This window comes from Manis pentadactyla, chromosome 3 (assembly GCF_030020395.1).
Source record: "Manis pentadactyla isolate mManPen7 chromosome 3, mManPen7.hap1, whole genome shotgun sequence".
Lineage (NCBI taxonomy): Eukaryota > Metazoa > Chordata > Mammalia > Pholidota > Manidae > Manis > Manis pentadactyla.
In genome coordinates, this window is record NC_080021.1 from 208784593 (window position 1) to 208806144 (window position 21552).

The window sequence follows — 21552 nt, forward strand, 5'->3', positions numbered from 1 at the left end:
TTTAGTGGAGCCTCTTTTTCTCCCCTTTGCTACATATACTCCTTCTCTTCCTGCTTTAAGGCCTTATGCTGGTCTGTCTTCTGTGGTCCTTTTCCATGTCACCAGACACAGCTTTCCCTTCCTGGGCACCCTCTGTCACAGCCCCAGTCCCATCAGAGTCGGGATTGTGCATGTGTCTGAAACCATTTCCTGAATATGCCTGGATTACCCTGGGGCAGACAGGAGGGCCCAGGAATGATTTGCTGTGCCTGAGGGACAGGCAGAAGTAGGCCTGCTAGGTGAGCCAGAGCCTTGGGGAGGAGGCAGAGGGAATGGCCAGAGCCAGTGGAGTGGATGACCCCCTGCCCAGGTTCCTCTGCCCCTTGGCTGCACCAGGTGTTCACCTGGGGCCAGCCTGTACTCTTGGGCTAGGTCAGAAATGACCCCACGGCCTGGGGTGGAGGAATAGCCTTGAACTCTGTGGGAACACACTTCCCACCCTTGGGCTGCACTGTGCTTTCACCCTCTGATCCCTTGTTCCCAGGGCGGGCCGGGTGTGGGACACAGGGAAACATATCCATGGACAATGATTTTCCATTTCCTCTTTCGCCATTTATAAAAGGCCTGGAGGCACCTCTCTGTTCTAGACAAGGCCACTGATTTATTGCCATCACTCAGCAGGCCTGCCCAGCCCTGTGCCGGGCCCTTCCAGGGCCAGGGCTAATGGGTGCCCACCCTACTTTTCTTCTAGAGTGCCCTTGTTGGTCCAGCCACATTCACTGCAGACAGCCTGCTGGGCTTGGTGCTTGTAGGCCAAGGGCCCCTCAAGTTGATCAAGGCCTCTTATGGCCTTGGGGTCTCAGCCACAAGGTAGCCCCATGAGGTCTGCAGGGCAGGCCTTGTTCTCAGTGTTGTGTGAGGAAACTGAAGCTCAGGGAGAGCCAGCTATTGCTCAGAGCCGCCTGAGCTAGTGAGAGGGCCAGGCATAGACTGGGTTCAGGAAGCCCTGGGGCCTGGCTTGTCCCAGGCAGGGGGCACATCTTTTGGGTGGAAAGATAGGAAAGCCACTTAAAGATTGGCCAGGTAGGGCCTGACTGTAGCAGGCAGGAGGTGCCTAGGGGAGAGATCCCCCCAACCAAGTGCTGGGAACCCTGCCCACCCTCCTTGGGTCGCCCAGGAGAAGTTACTCCCTCCATTTACCTCCCTGTCTGGAAAGTGGAGAGCCTTGTTCTCACCCTGTAGTTGGGATGTTCCTATCTTGATCACTCCAAGCTCTGCTGGAAAACCTTGGATTCCCGTGACATCACTCAAGTAAAGGGAGTGAGTCTCAAAGGCCAGGGATGGGAACTGACAAGCAGTGGGCTGTTCCGGTTGTATTTTCCTCACTCCCCCCTAGACCCAGATGCCTACTCTCGGGGAAGGGGGAAGCCCTGGGGTGGGCAGGGCCTGGACTGCATGCTGGCCCTTGCTGTCGGCTCTGCTTAGGACAGAGACCCAGCTCCTCTCTGCTGGCGTCCCATCCCACGTGGCCCCTTGCTGGGGTGTCCCTGCTCCTGCTCGCTGAGCACTCACTGTGCCTTCGCTGTGCCGAGCATTCCCTGTGCTGTTGCAGCTCAGCAGCCCCTCCTGATGCATGGCCATGCAGTGACAACGGCGGTGGCGATGCTGGTGGCTGGTAATGGGCTCAGAGAGCCCAGGCAGTGGGCCAGCTCGCACAGCTGTTAGGGTGGGTGGACAGGACTGGAACTCAGTGTTCTGCTGGGCACAGAACCAGTCCCTGCTCAGCACCCTCCCGTCCTGACCCCTACCTGACGACCCTCATCTGTCCCTACACAGTGTCTTCCCACGGGAGCTGAAGGAGGTGTTTGCCTCATGGCGGCAGGAGTGCAGCAGCCGCGGCCGGCCCGACATCAGCGAGCGGCTCATCAGTGCCTCCCTGTTCCTGCGCTTCCTCTGCCCGGCCATCATGTCGCCCTCCCTCTTCAACCTGCTGCAGGAGTACCCTGACGACCGCACTGCCCGCACCCTCACCCTCATCGCCAAGGTTACCCAGAACCTGGCCAACTTTGCCAAGTGGGTGCCACGCTGAAGCAGGCAGAGGGCAGGGCGTGGGCTGGAGTCGCGGGGCAGGCCACGGGTTTCCGCCCCCCAGCCGGGCTGTGCAGCAGGCCCTGATTTGTCCCTGTCATCCTCAGCCCTTTCCCTCCCTGTTTCTTCAGATAAAATCCCCACACCCCATCTTCCCCCTACTAAAAGTACATGCCATTTTGGTATGTTTCCTTAATTTTCAAAGGCGAGAAGATGAGATATTTTTTCCTTCTGCTTTTTTGAATTAACATTTTATAACAAGGATTCTCCCATGTACTTAACATTCATAAGCCTCATTTTGAGGTGAATGACTAATGTGCCTTCAAGGGAGAATGGCCCGGATTTCCTTAACCTGTCCCCCGTGGTTGGGCTCCCAGGTTGTTTCAGACTGTCCTTGTTTAATGCCGCCAAGGATGTCTTTGCTATAAAGCACCTCAGCGTTCTCAGCTGCACCTCAGCGAGCAGGTGGGAATGGGAGGGCCTGGGCGTTTGTTCGCCGTGTGTGGATGGAGCCCTGTTTCCGGGCCTGCTCTGTGCCAGGATCTGAATCACATTGGGTCCCAGACCTCCTGGGCCAGCACTTCCGCAGGGGAGAAAGATGCAGAATAAGCAGCAGAGCAGTGATGGCGGTGCTTGTGGTCCCTGAGGAGGGCCCCAGGAAGGCGTGCTCCCCCAGCCGCGTGTCACGATGAAGCGTTCATCCTCCCACCGAAAGGCAGCAGGAGCAGTGAGGGAGGCCCTTGCGCTGGAAGCGAGGCACTGTGGCATTCCTAAATCGCCAAGTGCCAGGCTGGGAGAAGTAGGAGACGAGGCCCAAGAGGACAATTGGGACTTGAAGGACAGGCAGGACAGTGGGAGCCGCCAAAGGACTTTAAGCAAGGGAGAGGATGGTGCTCATTCATTCTGAGCCTGACAGCAGTGGAACAAGAGGGTGGAGGGGGCAGGACTGGCAACCTGGGGGCCGAGAGGAGAGCATAGCTGTGGTTCCGGCAAAGGGAAAGTGGTAGACATGCTGTGGGGGTAGGGCAGGGTGGTGGTGCGCCAGGGGCTGCAAGGGCAAGGGGTGGTTAGAGGGTGAAGTCAGCAGGCCTGGTCATCTGAGGAGGTGGCGTCTCCACTTGGGACAGGGAGCCTGGGATGAGGGCTTGGGTTTGGGGTGGTGGAGATGACTTCAGACTTGGCCAGGCTGAGTACAAGGGGGGTGCCCATGGAGGCACATGTCCAAAAGCTCAGTAGAGAAACCTAAACCTGGCTGAGTGTGACTGAGAATTAGCTGCACACCAGGCCATTGAAACTTGGAAAAAAAGAAGAAAGAGTAACCAGCAGTGAACGGGGTGTGAGGGCCACAGAACATACTGGGTTCTGTGAGAAAAAGTCTGGAAAGGGTCTGTGGACTTAGCCATGAGGAAAGAGGGCCCTGGGTGAGAATAGATTGGTTGACTTGGGGAGTTAAGTGGTGTGAGAGGCAGGGGATAAGGAGGAGGGATGGGGCTGAGGAGGTGCGTGGGGGTGTCTCAGAGAAGGGGGCTCCTGGGTGGGCCGGGCTGCCTGGGGCCCAGGGCCCTTACCCACTGCTCCCCCTCCAGGTTTGGCAGCAAAGAAGAGTACATGTCGTTCATGAACCAGTTCCTGGAGCACGAGTGGACCAACATGCAGCGCTTCCTGCTGGAGATCTCCAACCCCGAGACCATCTCCAACACAGCCGGCTTTGAGGGCTACATTGACCTGGGCCGGGAGCTCTCCAGCCTGCACTCGCTGCTCTGGGAAGCCATCAGCCAGCTGGAGCAGGTGCTGTGCCCGGGGGGCTGAGGGCAGGCCACAGGCTGCTAGAGAGCTCAGGGATGCTCCTCCTCCCAGCATAACCAAGGAGGGCACAGTGTTCACTGTGTGCCGTGGGTCAGCAGCCCCATCTGGGCGCTGGAGCCTAGGGTTCCAACCCAAGCCCCATCAGCACAATGGGTAGCTCTGGGGCCCGTTCCTCTGGTGGGGAGTGCCATGTTTGCTCACCAACACCTGCCTGGGGAGCCCACTCTGCATACTGGGGCTTCGGCTGTGCTGTGCCATGGAGTGATGGATTCCATGTATAAAGGTGTGCTCCCTAGCTGTGAGAAACATGATCAGATTTGCTGCTTCTCCAAAAATGTCCCTGCTCTGGATTTTGAGGCCACTGATACGAAAAAGGAGATGCTGTGCCTCGTATGTCAGGCAGAAAGTTGCAAACCTTTACAGAACTGTCCTTGACCATCAGTTGAAAAGGTTATTCCCTAGATACCTCTGACGCTGCTGCACCCACTTGGTGGGTGCCCTCCATGGCCTGGGGATTCCACTGCCAGTAGTCCCAGCCCACTCAGTGAGCAAATTCTTGTTAGGAAGTGCCAGGCCTGCCAGGATCCACTTCCAGAATATCTGTTGCTTTGTAGGTCTCTAGGAGACCACCTTACAAGTGGTTACTGCTGAATCACAGCTCATAAGTCCCTGTGGTCCTGTCCCAGTCCCTAACAGAGACCCTTAGGGCGCTCTGTTGTGCAGCCTTCTAGGCACAGTCGTGCATGGCTAAGTACACTTGCAGGCACAGAGTTCTCTTCCCTTTTTGTTTATCTTAAAGTGAGAACTCACGTGTGTGCTGTAGTGTGTGTTTCTCACTGTGTGAGTGTCTTTCCATGTCAGTACACACTGCACCACCACTGTGACGTTCTAACAGCCACAGACTGACTGCATAGTTTATTTCACCAGTCCCCTGTTGCTGGACACTCAAGTTAGCCCCAGCTGTTCACTACAAACAGAAATTGTTGCAGCCTTTCTGCTCATTTATATCCACTTCCCGTTGGCTGTGAGAGGTACAGGAGAGGGGATGGTAATGAAGGCCGAGGCCCTGTCCTCTGCTGCTGCCCATACCAGTCATTCCGACTGCCGTTTACTGAGCCCCTGTGCCAGCCACCATCCTGTCTGCACAGCCAGGTGGGAAGTATGGGAGATGGGCAGTCATCACAGCTGACAGTGGTACAGCAAACATTTGAAATGGAACTGTCTGCCTCTGAAGTCTTATGTTCTATCGACTACGTGAGTTTTGACACTTCATTTTTGTACAAAGTCCTATGTAAAAGATAGCATAAACAGGTGAAGGAAGATTCCCCTTCCCCGAGCTTGGCTCCGTGGCCTGGAATCCTTCGCACATCCGTCTCAGCCAGGCCAGTGAGGCTCGGATGAGCCTCCCCCTGACCATCCGTTTGCTGCTCGTCTGACAGGTGTCTGGCAGTGCCTCCTCTGTGCCTGGGCCATCCACTGGGGCTCAGATGTTGAAGCGGGCCACCTGTGGAGTAGGTGGCATGAGAGAAGGCTGTCCCAGAAGCCTTTTGGATGGGGAGGTACAGGTGTGGAAAAGTCTCCATGTGGGCTTTCCTTGAAAGCACTGAGGTGGGATGACCTAGGGTGGAAGGCTTGGACTAGGTCAGCGTTCCTCCCTTTGGGCCTTGTGCCCCTTCCCAGAAATATCCAGGGAACTGATGAAAAACATGATTTATAGATTCGTGGGCTTCCCTCCCTTCCCCAGAGCTGCTGCGTCTGACCGGCGGGAAAAGTCAGGGGTCTGTGTTTCCGACGACTCCTCAGTGGTGTTGAAGAACAGTGGCTGTTCATGCTTAGCTTCCCCACGTGGCCCCAGCAGGTCACACCTGCCTCTTCTGTCTTTGCAGAACATTGTATCCAAATTGGGGCCCCTGCCTCGAATCCTGAGGGACGTCCACACGGCGCTGAGTGCCCCAGGCAGTGGGCCGCTCACGGGGACCAACGACTTGGCCTCCACTCCCGGCTCTGGTAGCAGTGGCATCTCAGCTGGGCTACAGAAGATGGTGATCGAGAATGATCTCTCTGGGTAAGAGCTGTCGGGCATGCTGGGTATGGTGGGGTGCCACCTGCAGTCTTAGCTGGGGAGGAGGATGTCTACGAAAGTGCTTATAAAAATACGTAAGGTGAAACCTGAAATATGCTGTGTCGGCCCTATGTGGTAAACCCCATTTGGGAAAAATCAGGGATTTCTGGAGGAGGTGCTGCTGTAGTTTTGAGCTTTTCAGGGAAAATAACATTTCCATTGGTGGACAAGGCATTCTAAGTAGAGGGACTAGCACAAACAAAAGCCTAGGAAAAGACAGCTGTTCTTTTGAAGAAAAATTACCAGTCCCAAATACCTCCAGATCATCCTGGTGTGTGTTGAGAATACTTGTTCTGGTATTGCCTGGGTCTGAATGAGAATCTCCAGAAGTGGTGCTCTGCAGTGTGTGTTTTCAGCAGAAGCTCAGGTGATTCTGCAAGGCTTTGAGGCTGGGAGCCCCATGGAACTAGAGAGATGCTGAAGCCCAGCCATCACTCTGAGCCCTTAGCCCCTGGGCACAGTGCCCTATAAGTAAAACACCCACACGGTGGAGGGGGAGGCAAAATGTTCTCAGATATTGATGTCAAAATGAGAATATTCCTTTTAAAACCTCAGCGTTTATACTGAGCCATTTATGCCCCACCTGTACACTCCCATGCCCAACCAGGGCCATCACGGACCAGCTAGTGAGGTGAGGCTGGAGCGGCAGAGTTGGGAGTCTGGTGTCATTTTGCGGTGGCAGCAGGAAGGTTTTAAGCTGGCGAGAAATTGAGATCAAGAATGGGGGTGGGGAGTGTGCGCAGTACTGGATGCCCAGGAGGGCAGAGATGCAGAGGCCAGGTCCCTCTCAGTATTAGGGGTCTGTCCATACAACCTGCCCAGTGAGGCAAAGCAGGATTTCAGGTGGGGGAACACCTTGGCCGAGAGGTGGCCAGACACGTGGGTCCTGAGGAGATCTGACCTGTGTGTGCAGTGGGACAGCCAGGGCTGCAGCTGCCCTGGGTTTCTCCCAGCTCGTCTGCTGCCCTCCAGCTCCTCCCAGCGCACAGGTGCTATAGCCCAGGTGGTCACAGCCTGCCCACCTAAGTCCCTTCAGTTGGGGTGAGGTTCTTCCTCTCCATCCCAGGCTAAGCCAAGTCCAGCTCCCCATTCCAAGCACAAGTTGAACCTCCGAGTCCTTCCTGCCTCTGCCAACTCAGAGCTCTGTTTACCCCCACATCCTTCCCTCTGAAGCCCACCTGGCCCCACCACATCATGCCTTCCTCAAGGAGCCAGCCTCAGGGTGGAGGTGGGGGGAGGCTGCCGCCTGCTGCTGCTGGTGTACACCCTCCCCGCCTGAGTCACACCTTGAGGATCCTCCTCTGGTGCCTTGTTTTTGCCAAGAACACCAGCCCCCGCCTGCCAGTCAGACAAGAGGTGGCAGCAGCAGACTGGGTTGGGGGGAGGCTTCACCAGGTCCCCGCTTTGGTTATCAGTCTGATCGGGAACAAGAGAGGAGAGGCAGAGGGATCCCCTGTGGCTTTGAAGTCGGACTCTTGGTGCACGACCCTTGGAGAGCAGAGAGCACTGCACTGTAGGTTTGGGTTTAGCTAGGGGGAATTTTCCAGAACACTCCAGGCCCTGTACCTGTTATCCCAAGATGCAGCTGAGCAGGAAAAGGGCCAGCCAGACAGCCTGCTTTTAGAACCAGCATTGGCCCCTGGGGCAAAGGTTCTGTGCAGGAGCAGCCATCTCAGTGGCTTAGTCCTCGTGGTGGCGTCTGCCAGGGGCAGCTCCCTGTGCCGTGGTTTGGTTTTGCAGATGGGCCACTAGTCTCTGGGTCTTGCTTTTGCTGCCCCTACGCCCCCCTTCCCCCCTCCCTGGCCTTCCCGCTCTGCCCCCAGCCCTGGCTCAGGCTGCCAGGCCCCGGCAGGTTGGCAGGGCACTGGGTTTGGACCCGCCTTGGCCGCATTCACACTTTTTCTTCTCCCCTTCTTTCCCTGTGTGTGCTTGTCTCCCTGCAGTCTGATAGATTTCACCCGGTTACCGTCTCCAACCCCCGAAAACAAGGACTTGTTTTTTGTCACAAGGTCCTCCGGGGTCCAGCCCTCACCTGCCCGCAGCTCGAGTTACTCAGAAGCCAACGAGCCTGATCTCCAGATGGCCAATGGTGGCAAGAGCCTGTCCATGGTGGACCTTCAAGACGCCCGCACACTGGATGGGGAGGCCGGCTCCCCGGCGGGTCCCGACGCCCTCAGCACCGATGGGCAGGTGCCTGCAACGCAGCTGGTGGCTGGGTGGCCGGCCCGGGCAGCCCCGGTGAGCCTGGCAGGGCTGGCCACAGTGCGGCGGGCAGGCCAGACGCCAACCACACCGGGCACCTCTGAGGGCGCACCAGGCCGGCCCCAGCTATTGGCACCGCTCTCCTTCCAGAACCCCGTGTACCAGATGGCGGCTGGCCTGCCTCTGTCACCCCGTGGCCTCGGCGACTCTGGCTCTGAGGGCCACAGCTCTCTGAGCTCCCACAGCAACAGTGAGGAGCTGGCGGCCGCTGCCAAGCTGGGAAGTTTCAGCAACACAGCCGAGGAGCTTGGGCGGCGGCCCGGGGAGCTGGCACGGCGGCAGATGTCACTGACTGAGAAGGGCGGGCAGCCTGCGGTGCCGCGGCAGAACAGTGCCGGCCCCCAGCGGAGGATCGACCAGCCCCCGCCCCCGCCCCCACCGCCGCCTCCTGCACCCCGAGGCCGGACGCCGCCCACCCTGCTGAGCACCCTGCAGTACCCGCGGCCCTCGAGTGGAACCCTGGCGTCAGCCTCGCCGGACTGGGCCGGCCCCGGAGCCCGGCTGCGGCAGCAGTCCTCCTCCTCCAAGGGCGACAGCCCCGAGCTGAAGCCTCGTGCTGGGCACAAGCAGGTCAGTGCTGCTGGGCGGAGGCCCGGCTGGGCCATCACAGCCCACGTCATGCTGCTCCTCCCGGTCATTTCACCTGTACCCAGCTGCCATCCCATGCTGAACGATGCCACCTTCAGCCCCATCCCACCAGCCTGCCATGCACATACCACCACTCCTCTCCTCCTGGGCCCACCAGCGCCTGCTGGGTCCTGTGAACAAGGCACACATTGACCTTAGGGTCCCTCTGCCAGTTCCCCCAGGGACTGCTGGGGTCAGGGAGAAAGACGGGAGGGCCCCCATCTCCAACTCCCGGCTTGTGAAAGCCTTACCCAGGGCAGGAGTCCACCTGTCCCCACAGACCCCCGGGCCACCCCCCAACCCCCTGCGCTGAGCTGGCCTCCAGGACTCAGCTGCCAGGGCACACGGGCATTTGTCACCTAGGAATACATGTGCTTTGGGTTGAATGCACTGCCTGCTGGAGGTGAGCTCACCTGCCCTCTCTTAGCGGCAGAGAGCAGCCCTCAGGAGGCCGCCAGCGCCCTTGACTCGGCCTCAGGAGGCCTGCCATCCAGGAGAGGGAGTTCCTGGGTGGGGGGCTGCATCAGGCGGTGCTCAGTCAGCTCGAAGTCCCCTCGCTTCCTGCCATGCCTCCGACCGCTTGTCCCCTGTGGCTCACCTGGTGCCACAGCCTACCCCCTCTCCTCCCCCCCGCCTCCCGCCAGCCCCTCACAGCTCTGTTTCATTGTAGGGCCCTTCACCTGTGAGCCCCAATGCCCTGGACCGCACGGCCGCTTGGCTCTTGACCATGAACGCGCAGTTGTTAGAAGACGAGGGCCTGGGCCCAGACCCCCCCCACAGGGATAGGCTAAGGAGTAAGGAGGAGCTCACCCAAGCAGAAAAGGTAAAGCCGGACCCTGGCAGTTTGGGGCAGGGCGGGGCTGCCTCTCTGGGCAGCTGGCAGGATGCTCACCCCTTGAGTCCTGAGTAGGGGGTGGTGCTTGTTCCCGCAGATGGCCAGTCCCTCCCAACCTCTGGTCCCACGTGAGCACAGCAGTCAGTGGGATGTGGAGGAAGAGCAGCAAGAGGGTTTAGCTGAGGCCTGGACAGGCTGCATGTGAGACCCACCTGGGAATCGTAATTCAACCCAGACTTGGGACCTGGTCATCAGACCTCTGGGAGGCCCCTTCTCCAAGTGGCTGTGCAGCTGAGCTCCTGAGAATCTGGGACTTGAGGGCAGGGGTGCCAAAGAGGTGCACGGAGACCCTTGTGGGGAGCCTCATGCATGAGGAAGCAGAGAGGTGTGGGTCCCCAAGACACCTGGGAGAGCTGCCCCCAGCCAGGCCCCCTCCACTCTGAGTTCGTGCCTGCCCAAGGCCTGGCTCCTTCCCAGTTCCTGTCTCCACCAGGGCCTGGTTGAGAAAGAGCCAGGGTAAGAGGTGGGGATAGATTGCTACCGAGATGTTTTCTTCCCCCCAGGGGAAAATGGTTCTAATATATCTAAATCCCACTCACACATCTAGCCTTTGGTGGGGCAGTGGGGTGCTTTTATCCTCCAAAATTTTATCCTCCAAAATGACAGCTGCCCTAGATCCATGGCTGGCCCTCATCTCCTGGGGACAAAGTTGGGCATATGTAGGACCCAGCGTAGGGCCTCCCAGGACAGCAGCCACTTCCCCACGCGCCTGGGTACCCTCACCTCTAAGCCCCAGGAAAGCCTGGAGCAACATTGCAAGCAAGGGCGCAGAGGTCAGGGGGCAGCCCTCCCTCCTCCTGGCCTAGAGTGAGGTCCATGTCCATGCTGCATTCCGCCACCTCCCACCATCCCCTTGGTCCACTGCATCCACCTGCTTTCACCATAATTATGTGAAGGGGACCAGGGGACATGGGACTCAGTGCTCTCAGAGCCAGAGTTTGGTTGCGGGGCAAGGAGGGCCAGCCTCACCGTAGGCTCCCCGCCTTTCTGAAACTGGTTCCCACCTATGAATTGAAACGATTGCCCACGCGAATGCAGGGGTCGGGCTGCTGTGCTGTGTCCTCTCTCCTTGCTGTTCCTCAGCTGAATGAGCTGCCGTTTCTCTGCCCTGTTTGCCACTAACCCTTACAGGCGAGTCAGGAGGCTTTTGTTCCCTCGAGCTCCCTGGAGACCTGGTCCTGCCCTCCCTGCCCATCTCTGGCCAGCTGAGCAGAAGACCCAGGACGGGTCAGGGCCATTTCTTCCAGAGCCAGGCCTGCCTGTGGGTCCATCTTTGCTTCAGGGGCTTAGATCTGGGATGGGGCTGGGCCTCTCACCAGTCTCCGGACTCGCTGCCTCCTGACTTGGGGCGGGCCTTTGCTGATGAGTGAGTTGGGCTCCTGTTGCCTGGGACTCAAGGAGAGGCTCTTCCCGCCTCCCCCGATCCCTGTGTTCCCACAGCACCCTGGCCACCCATCCCTGGATTGTGGCAGTGACCCTGCCTTGCCCCGCTGTCCAGCCCACACGGCTTCCCAGCTTGCTGTCCCACACACCCCTTCTCCTCCCCACAGGCTGAGCATGCTGGGCTGAGTCAGATGCAGGAGTCCTGGGACCGCCCTGCCTTTGACCTCTCTCTCCCTACCGCCTTCTCGCCCCACGACTTTCCCACTCCACCGTTCTGGCTTTAGAGTCAGGTTGAGGCTGGGAAACTAGGATCTTACCCACTGGGCAGTCCTGCTCCGTGTGACTGGGTCACCTTGCCCTCGGGGCCTCAGTTGCCCATCCTGTGGAGCCCCACCTCTCAGGGCACTGTCAGATCTGCTTAATATATCCAAAGATGTTTTAAATCTTTGTTTATTATAGAAGCTCAAGGCCCTAGTTAAATCCTTACTTCTGAGGTCTGGGTTTGAGTCTTCATTCCCCTCAGATCTGTAAGGTGGGGCTAGAGGGTGAGAGGTTAAAGTGGAGGGAGCCCTGGATGGGGGACAGGCTTTGACTCTCACGTCAGCCACCTGTGGCTGGGCTCCTTGGGCATCTCCTTACATGTGAAGTGGGGCTGAAGTGGTGGTGACCCTGGGGCCTCCCTCCCTGGGCACCTGCCGGGGCTCACGAGGCCATGCTCTCTGTCCCGGGTGCTGTGCCGTGACACGCGGCCCTCCTGGCAGGACCTGGCGGTGCTGCAGGACAAGCTGCGAATCTCCACCAAGAAGCTGGAGGAGTATGAGACCCTGTTCAAGTGCCAGGAAGAAACGACGCAGAAGCTGGTGCTGGAGTACCAGGCGCGGCTGGAGGAGGGTGAGGAGCGGCTGCGGCGGCAGCAGGAGGACAAGGACATCCAGATGAAGGGGATCATCAGCAGGTGAGGGCAGCTGCTTTCTGCTCTGGGCACGGAGGGGCAGACCTGTCCACCGCCCTCCTGACCTGGGGGAGGGGCTCGTCGGCCGCGGGACTGGCCGAGTGTGGAGAGAAGAAGGAAGAGAGGTCCCAGGCCGTGGGGCCAGCCTGGCGCAGGCCTGGAGATAGGAGGTAGCCCGGAGTGTGGGGAGCGTCACCAGGACAGTGTGTGCTGATGGTGGAAGGCAGAGTTGAGCGTGGCAGAAGTGAGGTCGGGAAGGCCAGCTCAGGAGGGCCTCTTGCCCTGTAAGGAGTCAGACTTTCTTGGTAAGTGCTCTCAAGGCAGTTTAGGATCGGGGGGTGCCAGGAAACAATGAGGGCCTGATTCAGGGCAGGGAAAGTAGGATTGAATGGGGGTTACATGCATTAGGTGAAGGTGGGACTTGAGAGGGAGGAAGGAGGTAGAGCCCTGCCCCCCTAGACTTCTACCAAGAGCATCTGGGGAGTCATGGTACCACTTACTGAGATGTGGGGTTCTTTGGAAGAGGAGCAATTGGGGCAGGGAGGGAGAGGGATGATGATGCCAGCTTTGGAAATGTTGAGTTTTAAGGTACCTGTGAGTTACCCTGGGGAAGATTCCCAGGGAGACCTTTGCCTTGAATGCTCTCATCTTCATTGATGACTTGTATCCGGTCCTGTGTTGACTCCCCACCCTCTCCCTCCCATGCGTTAGGGCAGGTACACCCTCCTGCATGTCTGTAAGCAGGTGTATCATCTAGGCCAACCCACAGGGCCCCAGTCCTGGAGTTCACTTCCTGGTGACGGTACTGGCAGGTCCTAGAGGAGGCAGTGTGCATTTACAGCGTGTGGGCTTGTGTGGTACAAGATCCTGTCATCTGCAGATTTAGCGAGGGTACAGTAGCCAGGAAGTCTCCCCACCTGGCTTTAGGCTTTGTCCACTGCAAAGGGTCTTCCCAAATTACTCCTCCTTCGACCACCTGTTTCTCTGCTCCTAATTATTGTTTGCTTCATTTACCTGTGGGTTTGCTCACTGTAAAATGTATATCATGAACAGAGGGCCTGTAAGCAAGGTGACTAGAAACCCGCTGTTCACTGGACTGCCTGCTCTGCTCTTGGCTCACTTTGTGTGTGTGGTTCCAAGAATGGAAGCACTTCTCAACCTGACCACCACCTCCTAGTTGTGTCTGTTCTCTGAGAAGTGTGTGCTCTCCTGAATCCAGTGGCTTACTTGACACATTGATTTCTACTAACAGATCCTGATGTGTTTCCTCCTTAATGTAAATGATGTCAGATGAGTCTGGTTGATAGTGTTGTTCTTCTATAAATCCTTATTGGGTTTTCTGTCTGCCTGTTTATTGTTCTGTTATTTATTGAAAAAAAAAAGGATATTGAAGTTACTAATAATGGTGGGTTTGTTTATTTCTCCTTTCATTTCTGTTGGTTTTTGCTTAATGTACACTGAAACTATTCTTAGATGCTTACACGCTTAGGATTGTTATATGATACTGATGAACTGACCTCTTCATCATTATAAAATCACTTCTTTATTCTTAATATCCATAATACTCCTTGCTCTAAAACCTACTTTATTAATAAAGCTACCCTTTCTTGTGATTAGTATTAGGTATATCCTTTTCCACCCTTATATACTTTTAAATTATCTATGTCTCTTTATTCAAAGTGGGTTTCTTTTACAGGTGCCTATTGTTGCTTCTTACTCTTTATCTAATCTGACAGTTTCTGCCTTTTAAACCTTTTACATTTAATGTAATTATCAATATAATTATGTTTAAATCTATTATCTTGCTACTTGTTTTCTTTTCGTGCCATTTATATTGTTCCCTCTTTTCCTGCCCTCTTTTGAATTGAGTATTTTTATGATTCCCTTTTATCTTCTTTATTGGTTTCTTATTTATTCCATTATCTCTTTGTTGTTAATTTAGGGCAGGGGATAGAAACTTTCCACAAAGGGGCAGGTAATAAATATTTTAAGCTTTGCAGGCCATTTGGTCTCTGCAACTATTCAACTTTGCTGTTTTATCAGAACTATCTGTGTGTTGTGGCTATTTACAGAAACAAGTAGTGGTCCTGATTTCGCTTCACTCTCAGGCTGTAATATTAGGGACTTTTTGTCATTATTTTTGTTTCTCTGTACTTAATATATCTTTTTTCCCTAGCTTTTTAAAAGATTTTTTCTTTTGTCACTGATTGCCAACAGTTTGATCGTGATGTGTCTTGGCATGGTTTTCTTCATGTTTCCTGGGTTTGAGCTCTTGGCTCTTAAATCCTTTCTCTCGGTTTCTTTTCTGGGAATCCTGTTAGGCTGCTTGGTGTTGTCCCACATCCAGCTGATGCTTCATTGTTTCCTTTTGTCATTATTTCACCTGTGTTTCATCTTAGATAATTTCTATTACTGTGTCTTCAAGTTCATTAATTATTTTGTCTTCAGTGTCTAATCTGCTATTAATTCTATTCAGTATGTTGTCTTTTCAGATGCTGTATTTTTCACCTTTAGATTTTGGTTAAAATCTTGTCCATTTCTTTTCTCATCATGCTCATGCTTTTCTCTGTTTTCTCAAACATGTAGAATATATTTATAATAGTTGTTTAACATCCTTAATCTTACTTAATCTGTGACATTTCTGAGTCTGTTTTTATTGAGTAATTTAATTCCTGGTTATGGGTGGTATTTCCGACTTCTCCATATGCTTGATTTTTGGTTGGATGCCAGCAATTGTGAATTTTACATAGGTGCTGGATATTTTGTGTTCCTGTAAATATTTCTAGGCTTTGTTCTGGGACACAATGAGGTTACTTGGAGTCAGTGTGGGGCTTTTGAGGCTTACATCTAAGTTGTTTTGGGGTGGGTCCCGGACAGCCTTTAATCTAGCCTAATCTGACTCCACTGTTGAGGCAGTTTCCTTCTGGTCCTCCCTATATAGCACATCTTTCCACTCTACCTGGTAGGAACATGAACTCTTCCTGGCGTGGTTTTGTTCCAATGTTCCAATGGTTCTTGCCCAGCCTGGCTGTTTTCTCACAGGCATGTAGACCAGTCCTTGGCCAAAGACTCAAGGGCACCCGTCAGGATTTGTGGAATTCTCTCTGCATCTCCTTCCTCTCTGGCACTGCCTCTTGGATCCTCGGTGCCTCAGCCTCCCGGCCTCCCTGGATTTCCTCGACTCCATGAGATCGTTTCCCTCTTGTTTGGCCAGGGTGCCCCAGGCAGTGAGTGGGAGGCGAAGGCTCACCCCACATATTCCCTTCTCTGAGGAGTCACACACACTCCCTGTTGTTCAGAGTCTGGCAAACTTTGTTTCATATATTTTGTCCAGTTTTCTAGTTTTTTTGTTTCTCTTTTTTTTTTGATGGCAGGAGGTGAATCCAGTCCCTGTCCTCCCACCATAGCTGGAGGCAGGAGTCTCTCCCCACAGTGTACCTTCCTTTCTGATTGACAGCATCTCCTTCCCCTCTTCCCCAATTCCTCCTACCTACTTCTTACAGGCTTTGCTCAATGTCTCAGCTTCCTGTGATAAGCGCCCCCCATGCCCCCATTGGTGTGGCGCCTCACCCCTTCCCCCGGATCACTGCTTTGCCACCCCTGACCCCACTGACTTCTCACCACAGCCCCGTGTGGTGTCTGCCCCAGCACCCTTGACCTTCCTAGGCATCCAGTGAAATGGACTGTTATCCAGGGTTAGGGGACTGCTGTGCTGGCTGGAAAAGTTGTGCAGGTAGACAAGGGAATGAAACCTGGGGCGTAGGTGAGCTCATCTGATAAGGCTGCAGCACAAGAAGAAGGGAGAGCCAAGGCACAGCCCTGGCGAGACCTGACGTCCTAGGGGGCAGACGGGACAAGGCATCCACAGAGCAGTGGCCTGGGCGCCAGGAGGCAAACCCAGAGAGTGTGGGGTCCAGAAACTAAGGGAACAGAGTTAGAGAACGGGAGTGATCGATAGGGGCGGGTGCAGCGAGATGAGGCCAGGAGGGGCTTCAGGAAAGGAGCAGCTGCAGACCACCCGCACCTGCCTTCCTCCCGGCTTCTGCAGGCAGCATTCCTGCCGGCCTCCCTGCTCATCGCCCGCCTGCAGACCGTGCTTGTCCAGACGTCCAGTTCAGTGTGTGTCCACCGCAGGACAGTTAGCGGCTTTCTGCTCTCTGTTCCCCAGCCCCCGAGCTTCCCGGGCAGGACATAGCTACTGCCTGCCTGCCTGTGGCCCTTCTGCCTTGTGAACTCCTTGAGGGTAGGACTGCACTTCGTTCATGCTGCCTCAAGTGCCCGGCGCGACCTCAGTGAATACGGAGTGGTAGAGAAGGCTCAAGCCCTGCAGGGCCTTCATCTTCCCGCCCATACCGTGGGTGCCATGACGTGACACCACCTGCTCCGCTCCGGGGCATGGCAAGGTGCTCACATCCACTCCCACCCAACTTAGCCCCTGGGAGCACGTCAGGAAAGGTGCAACCCCAGTGGGGGAGTCTGGGAACAATCTGGGGTGGGTGAAATGTAAGGAAGGAGCGGGCCCAGCCCATGACAGTTGCTGGGGGCCATCTGGAGTCCTCTGTCTAGGAAGTGTGGGATGTGAGTCTGTGTCCCAAGGAGGGGCTCTCCTAGTATGGCCCCTCTGTGCAGCCGTGATGGCTTGTTCCCACAAGGCCCCACCCCCACCGCCTCACCTGCTCCCTCCAGTGCCAGCCTGACTGTCCTCGTCTCTGGTCACAGGTTGATGTCAGTGGAGGAGGAGCTGAAGAAGGACCATGCAGAGATGCAGGCCGCTGTAGACTCCAAACAGAAGATCATTGATGCCCAGGTTGAGCAGGGTGATGGGAGGGGTGGCTGCGGGGTGGGCCCTGGTCCTCGGGTTGACCAGAAGTGTGAAAGGATAAGGAGGGGGTGACTTTGGCTCCTCCACATCCTCAGTCATACCCCACTGCAAAAGCTGAGGAAGAACAGGAGACTGGGACCTCTGCTCCAAGAAGTCAGACTTGTGGGTCTCAGTGGACCACGAGCTCACTAGGTCAGGCTATGAAAGGGTAGGGCAGCGCCTCCCCTGCTGGGACAACTTGGGGAGTACTGTCTTTCACCAGGGGTACTGAGCATAAAGTAGAAGTTATTGGGAGGGAACTGGGGAAGGCTGGGGGTGACATAGGGTGGCAGAGGGGCAGGGAGGCTCTTGTTCCGAGCAGGTGGCTGTGGCTTACCAGCTGCTTTGAGAGGAGAGTCATGGAAGAGACTCTGGCCTCCAGTGCCCTGCACCCAGGGCCTTACCCTTTTCCTCTCACTCGCCCAGGAATCGAGCCAGGCCTTGCTCAGACTATAAACTGCATGGACTGGCCAGGAGCTGTGACCTCTGTGTTTCACTCTTGCATAGGCACGTGAGGGAGGGTGCCTGCCCTTGGGGCCTTGGGTGGCTGATAATTGGCACCATTAGAGCTGCTCGGGGTTGAGAGCAGGCCACATGGTGGAGACAGCAGGAAGGCGGAACTCAGGGAGGTCTCATCCTGGTGACAAGGTCTCCTCCTGGGCACGCCCACTGCCGCACTGCCTGGGAGCCGCAGCGCCCTTCACAGATCTCTGTGTCTCCTCGGGGCCACGTCCCCTCTCCCAGCCCTTCTTGTAGGTGCACACGGTGCCCGGGAGGTCCCCTTCCCAGCACAGTCCCTCCCTGGCCCGGGAGCCTGTCCCATGGCCCCAGTGAACACCCTCTTTGTCCACAGGAGAAGCGCATTGCCTCCCTGGATGCCGCCAACGCCCGCCTCATGAGCGCCCTGACGCAGCTGAAAGAGAGGTACAGCATGCAAGCCCGTAACGGCATCTCCCCCACCAACCCCACCAAATTGCAGATTACCGAGAACGGCGAGTTCAGAAACAGCAGCAATTGTTAACCTGCCTGAGGAGGGAGGAGCCTGCCCAAGGAGGGGAGGACTGGTGGCCCAGGGCAGGGTCTCGGCCTGGGGAGGAGCACCCCACGGTGGCAGCCCTGGCGCAGGGGCAAGAGGCTGAGGCTCCCGTGCCCCTCCACCCGCGGTCCGGCAGGCGGCCACAGCGGGAGTCGCGAGAGACTGAGACAGCCTGGGCCTGCTGCCCCTCTGCGCCGCCTGAGAAGCGTGTGGGGTGCAGGCCAACGAGACTGCACGCTGGGCAGTGGGGACCGCCTGGGGGAAGCGGGGGCCTGCCAAAGTTTGTCTCTGTTGGTTACTGAATTTGGTGTGTGTCACCTTTCCTCCTTGACCTGGCCGAGTGCATGTACCCCTCCCCTTCCCCAGGGAGGGGGCAGCTGGGAGAGGTGGGGGACCGAAGAGCTAGGGGCCGACTCCTGTGGCTTCAGCTCGCCTCCTCAGGGGCCCAGGACTTGCTGGCAACCGGGCCTCTGCCCTGTGGGCCTGGCCCCTTAGTTCCAGGAGCTGACAGGTTGGTGGGCAAGCAGAGGGTGGGTGGGGAGGGCAGAGCTGCCAGAGTTCTGTGGCCTTTATCCGTGACCCCACACCTGCCGCTGCATGCAGCCTGTCAGGAACCTTCCCTAGCTGAGAGGAGCCGAGGATTCACCTGCCCCCCCCACTGTACCTGTCCCTGTGCTCCCCGTCTGCCCCCTTCCTGCCTCCCTTACCTGTTCTGCCAGGTAGACCCTTGAGGATCACAGCTTTTCCTTATGGCCCTCCTACCTGTGGGGAGGGCCCAGAGCCTCCCTCACTTGCCAGGTGGGCCCAGGCTGATGCTCTGGGGCTCCCCAAAGCCAAAGACCTGGGCAGAGTAGGCCCAGATGGCACCATGCATGGCGCCTGCCCTTCTTCTGGGGCTGGCGCACCAGGACACGGTGGCCCTGCAGGGCGTGGCCAGCTGGCGCTCACTCTGAGAGAAAGGCTGATCTTTTCTGATTGATGGTGAAAAAATTCTAATGCCCGCAGGCCCTGAGAAGGTGGATAACTGTGATTTTTTTCCTTTCACAGTATGCATTAGAGACAAAAGCCTGCTTGCTCGCTCGCTGGAACACAGGGGCCTTTTAAATTGAGCGTGTGCACGGCATGGGAAATAGCGGCCCTGGAGGATGTTAGACTTGCTCCCTCTCCAAGACAGCAGCGGCCTGCACCAGGCCCCGTGCGTGCGGCCAGCCTCCTCCTCACCCTCCCTGGGCCCCCAGCCAAGGACCCAGGCGCTGCAGGCAGGGGAGGGCCGCACCCACAGCCGGGGCCGTGCTCCCCAGCTCTAGGCTGCTCTAACTCTGCCCCTCCCCGCCTCCCTCTTCTGGGACATAGGTGGGCAGGAGCTTGGGTCTCTCTCCGGCATTCCATGTTTCCACCCCATCTCTGGGTAATCTTGGCAAGAGCTGGGCGTTTGTGCCACAGCAGCGCCAGGGCTGGCAGCCTCCCCCTCTGCCTCAGCCTCAGGAAGCCCAGGAGACCCTTAGAAAGAGGGCTGAGCCCTCTCTGCCACCAGGGCCTGGGCTGCCACAGAGCCCAGCAGGTGGGAGTGTGGGAGGGAGGGCCCAGGCCACACTGCAGCCTGTCCGGGCCATGCTCTCGGAGCAGCTCTCAGCTGAAACCTGCTGTTCAGTAAGGCCGGAGACGTGCGTGCGGAGAGGCAGGCCCCCAAGGGCCACAGACCTCAGGAAGGAAGGCCATGGGGGCGCACAGACGGGGCCTGGCCCCAGGGATGTCCTCTCGTCCCGTCTGGTCCCCAACTGCCCAGTGAGCCTCCCCTCCTCCCTCCCCCACCTCTCCCGCCAATGCCTCAGAGCGACCTCGGGCTAACCGCCTCTTAGCAATACCGGGGAGGTTCCCAGGCTCAGACAGCAGGGCACTGGAGGCCAGCGCGGTGGCCGGTGCTGGTGGCCCTTGGCATGGGTTGTGAGCTCTCAGGCCGAGAGCCTTATTTACCTAGTGCAAAAACTGTAAAAGTGTACAGACTCTTCACAGATTTTTATCTGAATTGCAAGTCTGACGATTTTTGTAAATGTTCTTGGTGTTTGACTGTAATGTAACTATTTCACCTGATGGTTGTACATAATCCTTTAGTCCTGGTGCTGCCAAGGGCTGCCCGGACTGCTGCTCTCCGACGGTTTGTATTTTATTTTGTAATCTAGAAAACAGTATTGGGTGGGAGGAAGCAGTTGGAACTTGGGTATTGGGGTTTCTCCCCTGCCCGACACTTGCTGGCTGGGCAGTGGGCTGGGGCAACGGGGAGGTGATGGGGACATGTGCCCTAACTGGGCCAGCAAAGGGGGCTCCCACCTGGGCCCCCCGGCCCCCGGTCTGGTGGCGGATGGAGGGAGGGAGGGCAGGCTGTCCCTGCTCAGGGGAGACGTGGCCCTGGGCCTCCAGGGGCACACTGGGCTGGAGAAAGCGCTGCCTTCCTCTGCCAGCACAGAGGCCTGACTCTTTTGCTCAACTTTTATGTTTAGGGTGAAGAAAACTGCCAAACTTCCTATAAGCAAAGACTCTTTTTCTGACTGCCCAGGGGTGGGGGACCAAGGCCAGAGCTCTCCATACACCCCCTCCCCACCGGAGCACCTGCCCTGGGGTACACCTCTCTCCCTCTCACCCCTTCCATCTGCAACAAGCAGGCTGCCCAGGGAAACAGCCCCTCTTTTCTACATACTTGGCCCCAGAGTTGCTCCCAGCCCCCAAACCACCTCCCTGCTCCCTCTTTTGTAAGTATGTGAAAAGGAAAAACACGCCGACGGTAGGGTCCTGGCTGGAGCCCCCCTCCAGCTGAGACTTTAACTGTGTAATAATGTACAGGGAAAGTGGTTGGTGTTCTAAGACTGTGTGGCTGTGCAATTTCTGTACATTTGCAATTAGAAATATTAAAGATTTATTTAGCTATTTTAAGCCTGGCTCGCCTCTCCATTCAGCTGTGTCTCAGGAGGTTTTCCAGGGGTGACTCTTGAGTCATGGCTGACGTTGTCCTTTGCCAGGGCCCTGCCTCTCTTGCCCTTGAGGCCTTGATCATTCCGGAACCTTCATCCTCCCTGCTCCTCCCCGCTGCGGTTAGAGTACTGGGTCTTCACCTGCTCCGGGCTGGGGTCTCTTCCCTCCCCTTCAACCAAACTTTAAAGTGTACTGTCTGCAGGGACCTGCAGGCTCTGCGTCCTCACCTCCCCCCGTTCTTCCCCCCAGCCCACTGTAACCTGGCTTTGCCTCCCACGCCTCCACTACCTCATTGCCAAACCCATGGGCGCACTCAGAGCCCACATACCGCTGTCATCAGTCCTCAAGATCAGGGACCGCCATCCTGCTGGGGTGGTGTCGACAAAACAGAATTCAAGGAAATAGCAATGAATGGACAGAAATCATTTCACGATAAAGGCACTGATAAAAGGCATTTATAACGTACAAAAGCTGTGAGCCTCCCCATGTGGGATGAGTAGCATCAAATAGCAAAAACTGGAAGGCAAGGAAAAAATGGACAGAAATACAACTACATTTGAGACTAACACACCAC

At 56.6% G+C, this 21552-nt stretch overlaps 1 protein-coding gene across 14 annotated transcripts in view; it reads left to right on the forward strand.

The window, feature by feature from the left end:
- The window catches only part of DAB2IP (DAB2 interacting protein), a 188460-nt gene extending 167516 nt beyond the window's left edge, over nucleotides 1-20944 (forward strand). For 10 of the 14 annotated variants that reach the window (XM_036915450.2, XM_036915448.2, XM_036915452.2 and 7 more), the window contains 8 exons: nucleotides 1816-2052; nucleotides 3654-3855; nucleotides 5760-5938; nucleotides 7939-8827; nucleotides 9555-9707; nucleotides 11924-12117; nucleotides 16834-16921; nucleotides 17829-20944. In XM_036915450.2, coding sequence (XP_036771345.1) covers nucleotides 1816-2052; nucleotides 3654-3855; nucleotides 5760-5938; nucleotides 7939-8827; nucleotides 9555-9707; nucleotides 11924-12117; nucleotides 16834-16921; nucleotides 17829-17996 — 2110 coding nt within the window. In that variant the 3' untranslated portion in view covers nucleotides 17997-20944. Of the gene's footprint in view, nucleotides 1-1815; nucleotides 2053-3653; nucleotides 3856-5759; nucleotides 5939-7938; nucleotides 8828-9554; nucleotides 9708-10910; nucleotides 11902-11923; nucleotides 12118-16833; nucleotides 16922-17828 lie in introns of those variants that run through there. The other 4 variants (XM_036915451.2, XM_036915449.2, XM_036915453.2 and 1 more) reach the window with 4 other exon arrangements.
- Nucleotides 20945-21552: the final 608 nt, after the last annotated feature.